The sequence below is a fragment of the Ambystoma mexicanum genome, chromosome 13 (assembly GCF_040938575.1).
Source record: "Ambystoma mexicanum isolate Mex_15411 chromosome 13, UKY_AmexF1_1, whole genome shotgun sequence".
Lineage (NCBI taxonomy): Eukaryota > Metazoa > Chordata > Amphibia > Caudata > Ambystomatidae > Ambystoma > Ambystoma mexicanum.
The window spans coordinates 30712705-30720452 of record NC_090938.1 but is presented as its reverse complement, the minus strand read 5'-3'; the positions used below and the strand labels follow the sequence as shown (position 1 = coordinate 30720452).

Genomic DNA, 7748 nt, shown 5'->3' with positions numbered 1-7748 from the left:
CCCAAACGGGGCACCCCTTATATTGCAATAAGGAAGGAAAGTATATGACTTGAATTTTTTTTTTTTAAAGAAACCACAACATTGTGTGAGCTGTCTTGAGGACATTGTGTGAGATGTCTTGAGGTGAATGGCAGATTGAGGTGGCGGCTGCATGCGGTTAGGTTGCAATGAGGTGCTTCCTCCAATCTCCCGTGTCCCGTGTTTCCTCCGCAGGTCACAGCCCGGGCTCCTGCTTCCTGCGCTACCCCCAGCAGCAGGGCGCCCCCTCTCGGTATTTACTTGCTTCTGTAGCCCGCTGCTTGCGTGACACTCATTCCTGCCTGCCTCCTTAGCTGAAATGGCCTCCTCTACTCTCACATTTCAAGCAGAATGTTTTTTTCTCTCCAGACAGTTTAAAACACTCCAAGGCATTAATGGTGTTTGCCCAATATACCATATACCTGTGAAGCTGGAGCCCTAGAGTACACACCTGGCCTCCGGTGCCATCCACAGCTGGCACAGAGACAGGTGACCTCCATGGGACAGAGCTAGAGTATTAACACTGTTCAAATGACGGCTGTATGATCCTACAGGCTTCTGGGGAAGACTAGCGGCTCCCCTATGCGCCAGCGTGTGCCCTCCAATGATCCGCTACACTCACTATACAGACGGGGGATGGGGGGTCATGACCACGCAATCAAACTATGAACACACAGAGAAGACACTCTGGATAGAAACTTTGGGGCTACAGCCAAAAGGCTAGCTAGCCCTGAGTCCCGACATTAGCTCAGATCAGATCTTTTCCAGACCTAGCAACACCCCTGCCTGCCTAGATCACAGGGCATGAACCTATACCACAAAGAAAAAGAGGCAGAGAACCCAGAGTAAGACCTAGTCCCCAACAACCGAGAGAGAGATACACCTAGGACACTGAGGAAGAAAGGCCCAACAAAACATGGAAGACAGACCTAGAACACAGAGGAAACATAAAAATAAAACACAGCTGAAGAGGTACTTAAGACACAGAGAAAGATATACCTAGAACATGGACAAAGACATACCTAGTCCACAGCAAAAGATAGACCTAGAACACGTAGCAAAACTGCCTCAGGGTACAAAGACACTGACAACAGAGGGAGAGATGCACAACAACAAAGACAGATCTAGAATTCAGAAGAAACCCTACACCAACACTACAGCCGAAACATAAAACAAAAGCACAGAAGAAGTAGTACATGGAACACAGATAGGACATTTTAAAATGCAAACCTAATACACTGCAAATAATACACCTAGAGCACACAGGAACATTGACAGAGACTACAGAGACAGATCTAGAACTCGATAACAGAGGGAGACACAAACCTAGAACACCAAGAAAGAAATTCAAAGCACCGAGGCAGAGAGACCTGGGATGCTGAAAAAGACAGACCTAGAACTCAGAGAGAGTAAACCCTAGAACTGGAACGCCAAAAGGAGAGACCTGGAACAAAAAACTAAAGCATCGGAGAAAAAAGACCAAGAACACAATGAAAATACACATAGAATAGGGAAGAAGGTGTGCCTAGAACCCGTCAAGAACACACCTAGTAAACTACCAAATATATCTCTACACCACAAAGAAAGACCTTTAGAGTATGATAATAGAGACGGCTGAGACCATTGAGGGGCAAAGATGGAGTGAGAGAGGCATAAGACAAAAAGAAGCCACAGGTTGAGAGGTGAGGGCGTAGGCTGTCTAGACAACCCCCCTAAAATGGCCTGACTCCAGGTCGAGAGAAGAGGGGTTAGGCCGTCTAGACAACACCCTGAAGATTGCCTGGCTCCAGGTCGAGAGGAGAGGGGTTAGGCCGTCTAGACTCCATGAGAGCACCATAAGGCAGAATAGCACACATACACCCCCGGCCCATGCTTGTCAGAAACTGGGTGAACTGAGAAGGGAGTTCATTGTCTGCAGCTGTGTGTGCTAAGTAATGCCTCCATTATGACCCTCTCACAGGATCAACATTGGGGTCCGGTGTCAAGCCCCGCTGGGGACCTACACTACCTGGGCGAGGACACAATTTAGAATCCTAAATGGTGGCTGAGGCTGAACCCCAATACATGAAAGAGGAATACATTCTTAACCTAAATATGTTGCATTTCAGGTACAAGTTTGGGTGATCCTGTACCTCACACGATGGTATGCATGCATTGACTTATTTAGAAATATTCACACAATAATGTCTTTGAATGAGACGTTGCAACACAACGCTTTATTTTGCACCTTTTCTTGATTATCACAGTCCTCCTACAACCATTAGACCAGGCACGATAAAGGCACGTATGTTACATGATTTCCACACGTGGTGTGCTTATCACTTTTACAGACATGTCCCTGAAGACGGATTTCAGTCTTCGAAATACACTGGACTACATATCACACCAGGACTTGTTTTGCACATGCGTATAACGTGTTATGAACATGCCCGTCACTAAAAGGACTGAATTCAATCTATTGGAAACTGTGGTCCCTGTACGGGGTCCCCCAGTTTCTGACAAGCTCAGGCCTGGAAATATGTGTGTACTCTTCATGTCCAGCGAGTGCAAGAGGGCTCTAACTACCAAAGCTGTGCCCACCATCCACATTTATAAGACATAAGGAAGCCTCAGGCCGATGCGAGAGGGACACCTCACTGAAGCCTCGCCTGACTCATGAGGAAAGGGAGAATGTCAGGTGGATGGGACACAAACAGAGAGTGGGTGGCGGCATAGACACCTTTGGGCAGGATGAAGTATAAGGCACAATATTAAATACTGTGCGGCACAGAGAACAGCTAACTACTCTCCCTCCAAGCATAGTAAATACTGTGTGGCACAGAGAACAGCTAACTACTCTCCCTCCAAGCATAATAAATACTGTGTGGCACAGAGAACAGCTAACTACTCTCCCTCCAAGCATAGTAAATACTGTGTGGAGAACAGCTAACTACTCTCCCTCCAAGCAGAGTAAATACTGTGTGGCACAGAGAACAGCTAACTACTCTCCCTCCAAGCATAGTAAATACTGTGTGGCACAGAGAACAGCTAACTACTCTCCCTCCAAGCATAGTAAATACTGTGTGGAGAACAGCTAACTACTCTCCCTCCAAGCAGAGTAAATACTGTGTGGCACAGAGAACAGCTAACTACTCTCCCTCCAAGCATAGTAAATACTGTGTGGCACAGAGAACAGCTAACTACTCTCCCTCCAAGCATAATAAATACTGTGTGGCACAGAGAACAGCTAACTACTCTCCCTCCAAGCATAGTAAATACTGTGTGGCACAGAAAACAGCTAACTACTCTCCCTCCAAGCATAGTAAATACTGTGTGGCACAGAGAACAGCTAACTACTCTCCCTCCAAGCAGAGTAAATACTGTGTGGCACAGAGAACAGCTAACTACTCTCCCTCCAAGCATAGTAAATACTGTGTGGCACAGAAAACAGCTAACTACTCTCCCTCCAAGCATAGTAAATACTGTGTGGCACAGAGAACAGCTAACTACTCTCCCTCCAAGCATAGTAAATACTGTGCGGCACAGAGAACAGCTAACTACTCTCCCTCCAAGCATAGTAAATACTGTGCGGCACAGAGAACAGCTAACTACTCTCCCTCCAAGCATAGTAAATACTGTGCGGCACAGAAAACAGCTAACTACTCTCCCTCCAAGCAGAGTAAATACTGTGCGGCACAGAGAACAGCTAACTACTCTCCCTCCAAGCAGAGTAAATACTGTGCGGCACAGAGAACAGCTAACTACTCTCCCTCCAAGCATAGTAAATACTGTGCGGCACAGAGAACAGCTAACTACTCTCCCTCCAAGCAGAGTAAATACTGTGCGGCACAGAGAACAGCTAACTACTCTCCCTCCAAGCATAGTAAATACTGTGTGGCACAGAGAACAGCTAACTACTCTCCCTCCAAGCATAATAAATACTGTGTGGCACAGAGAACAGCTAACTACTCTCCCTCCAAGCATAGTAAATACTGTGTGGCACAGAGAACAGCTAACTACTCTCCCTCCAAGCAGAGTAAATACTGTGTGGCACAGAGAACAGCTAACTACTCTCCCTCCAAGCATAGTAAATACTGTGTGGCACAGAAAACAGCTAACTACTCTCCCTCCAAGCATAGTAAATACTGTGTGGCACAGAGAACAGCTAAATACTCTCCCTCCAAGCAGAGTAAATACTGTGTGGCACAGAGAACAGCTAACTACTCTCCCTCCAAGCATAGTAAATACTGTGTGGCACAGAGAACAGCTAACTACTCTCCCTCCAAGCATAGTAAATACTGTGTGGCACAGAGAACAGCTAACTACTCTCCCTCCAAGCATAGTAAATACTGTGTGGCACAGAGAACAGCTAACTACTCTCCCTCCAAGCATAGTAAATACTGTGTGGCACAGAGAACGCCCAATGACCTTCCCACTAAACTTGGAAAATAATGCACAGTACTGAGAACACACTCCATCCCCATGACTATACTGAGAACTCCCCCTACTCTACCTCCAGGCTTAGTAAATACTGCACATTATTCAGAAAACCAAGCTTAGTAAATACTGTACGCTACTCAGTAAATCTGGGTAGTCTTCCTCCATGCTTAGTAAATACTGTATGGTGCTCCGAAAACCTGGCTACTCTTCCTCAAAGTTTAGTAAATACTGTACGATGCTCAGTAAATCTGGCTACTCTTCCTCCAAGCTTAGTAAATACTGTATGCTAGTCAGAAAACATGGCTACTCTTCCTCCAAGCTTAGTAAATACTGTACGCTTCTCCAAAAACCTTGCTACTCTTCCTCAAAGTTTAGTTAATACTGTACGATACTCAGTAAATCTGGCTTCTCTTCCTCCATGCTTAGTAAATACTGTACGCTACTCAGAAAACCTAGCTACTCTTCCTCCAGCATTAGTAAATACGGTACGCTAATCAGAAAATCTGGCTACTCTTCCTCAAAGCTTAGTAAATACTGTATGATACTCAGTAAATCTGGCTACTCTTCCTCCAAGCTTAGTAAATACTGTACGCTAGTCAGAAAACATGGCTACTCTTCCTCCAAGCTTATTCAATACTGTACGCTTCTCAGTAAATCTGGCTACTCTTCCTCCATGCTTAGTAAATACTGTACGATACTCAGTAAATCTGGCTACTCTTCTTCCAAGCTTAGTAAATACTGTACGATGCACAGTAAACCTGGCTACTCTTCCTCAAAGCTTAGTAAATTCTGTACACTACCGAGATCCCCCAGCTACTCACCCATCAGTTATAGTAAATACTCAATGGTAATGAGAACAGCCAATGATCCTCTCTCCAAGCATGGCAAGTACAGTACGGTTTTGAACAAAATCAAGTACTCTCCCTCCAAATCAAGTAAACAGTGCATAGCACACATAGACCACCCTCCCCAGAGTTCCATCGTCCAGTGTCCTCTCCAGCACCTCAGAAGAATCAAGAACCATGCCTCCCCCCGTTCCCCCCCCCCCCCAGAGTATTCAGGCTAGACCACAGCAAGTCCATGCAATCCTGCCCTCAGCAGGGGGCGTCCTATCGGCCTCTGGAAGTGGTGGAGCGTCTGCTGGGTGGCATGGCTCAGGCTCTGTAGTGGGTTGGCCACCCCAGGGGCACGCCCAGAGCGCACACACCCAGGGGCGTGAGTTCCATGAACTTCCAGGGTCTTCGGTGGCAACATTGCGACAACATACAGGGTGACGTTGGTGGGAGGGATGCATGCATGTGTGAGCAACTATTACACTGCAAAATAACGTGAGAATGTATGTCGTGTGCATTTGTGATGTGTGTGCAAATATATATGTGCCTGTCTGCATGTGTGTTTTAACATGTATTTGTATTGAGGGGTGGGTGTATGTGTGTGTGTTAATGCGTGCGTGCAAAGGTATGCATGTGTGCATGCAAATACATAACTGTAAGCAATTAGGACATGCTTAACCATAGACCAGGCGTGAATGGGGTTTAAATGCACTCCACGTTTGTGAAAAATGTGCAAAATAAAATGCATCTGCGTGTTAGTGCATAGAAAATCAGTTATGCGCATGTTGCGAACACACGCACAACAGTGCATGTAACAATAAAAGGTCAAGCACGTGTGTGTTTCCTGATTTCGATTGTGTGCAGGCGTGCATGTTTGTGTGCGAGTAGTGTGTGCCGACATTTCCATGTCTAATGCTGTCCTGGTCATTATACCTGTGTATTATCAAAGACGGGATCGGGTCTTTTTTGATGCCTGCACTTATTTGTACATTGATGTGCATGGACGCTTTCCTCTGGCTGTACATATTTGAGCTTGCGTGCTGAGCACCAGTCGTGCATCTAGTGTTTGCGCTTGTCCCTAGGGAAAGGTGCATTGAAGCCTGTGTGAAAATGCGACTTCAGCTGAATGATTTCTTGAGTGGTGTTGCTGGATTGTAAATGTGCACTGATGTAAGTGTGCATTAGTGTGTATTGGGATAAGAGTGCATGAGATGAGTGCACATCATTACAAATGTGCACGCACAGGGTGGGCTTCTCCAGTCTGTGTGGTAGCATGACTGTGCATTATTGCAAGTGGGCATCCTGAGTGTGTGTTCAGGCAGGACTGTGCATTATTGCAAGTGGACATCCTGAGTGTGTGCTCAGGCAGGACTGTGCATTATTGCAAGTGGGCATCCGAGTGTGTGCTTACACAAGTGTAGATTGTGGTGCGTGTGTATCAGTTCGATCATGCATTTTAAGATGTGTGCTTCTGTCATGACGGGACATATACCAGATGGTGCATAGTGCGAATCGACCCTAATTGCACGTGCCATGCGGGTATTTTCTAACTGTGCAAGACTAAGCATGCATTACTTCGAAAGTGCATCAGTGGAATTGTGCATTAACATGAAGGCAACATTCCTGTGTGCATCAGTCGGGCTGTGCATCAGATGACATGTGCATTGCTTGCGGTGTGTACTGGTGCAAGAGTGCATTTGTATGCCTGCAGGATTATGAGTGGGCCTCAGTGAGAGTGGGCACTGGTGCCAGCATGTATCCACATGACACTGCACTATCACAAGTGTGCACCACACTAAATTTTGAGTATGTGTCACCCTCTCCACTCCACCTGTTGAAAGGTGCCCTCCTTCCTTTACCAATGCCGCAGGCAGGACATGTACACGCTGTGCGCAGATTTGAGGGTAAGAAAAGCTGAAACTCGCTGGTAGGATATTCCGAGTGTACATGCGACATACGAGCGTTCAGGGGTCTCTGCACCCCACCCTTGTCCATTGGGGCTTGGAGATCCTAGATGACAACAGACTGCAGGAGCCGGAAGCACAGCATGAGGTCTATTGGGATGGGGGGCTTGAGCTGGTTGCCGTCTAGTCGCAGGTACCGCAGGCGTGGAATCTTCTCAGGCTCGGTGGAGAACACTTCGAAAGATACCATGGCGGGGCAGATTTCTGTGCCGTTGATCTCTGGAAAGGAACATAGAGAGTTACTCACATGGCCAGAAGGACAATCCCCTCAAGAACTGTGGCTTCTATGTAGAGCAGAACAAGAGAGCCCCAACTTTCAGACATAACCTCAGGATCAACACCCCAACTATGCAGAGCAGAACCCTGGACTTCCAGAGAGCCCTAACTTCCACAAATAACCTGGAGAAACAGCAGCCCTACCCCAATGTCTCCTTCGAAGTGTAGAGACCTGAACTTCCATCGAACTCTCATTTCAAACCTAACCTGAGGATCATCACCTCAGGCACAGAGGCTT

At 46.7% G+C, this 7748-nt stretch overlaps 1 protein-coding gene across 3 annotated transcripts in view; it reads right to left on the bottom strand.

Annotated features, from left to right (window-relative positions):
- Positions 1-2206: 2206 nt before the first annotated feature.
- PRELP (proline and arginine rich end leucine rich repeat protein) overlaps positions 2207-7748 on the bottom strand; it is an 84092-nt gene continuing 78550 nt past the window's right edge. For all 3 annotated transcript variants that reach the window (XM_069633080.1, XM_069633082.1, XM_069633081.1), the window contains exon 3: positions 2207-7453. In XM_069633080.1, the coding sequence (XP_069489181.1) occupies positions 7281-7453 (173 nt within the window). In that variant the 3' untranslated portion in view covers positions 2207-7280. The remainder of the gene's footprint in view (positions 7454-7748) is intronic.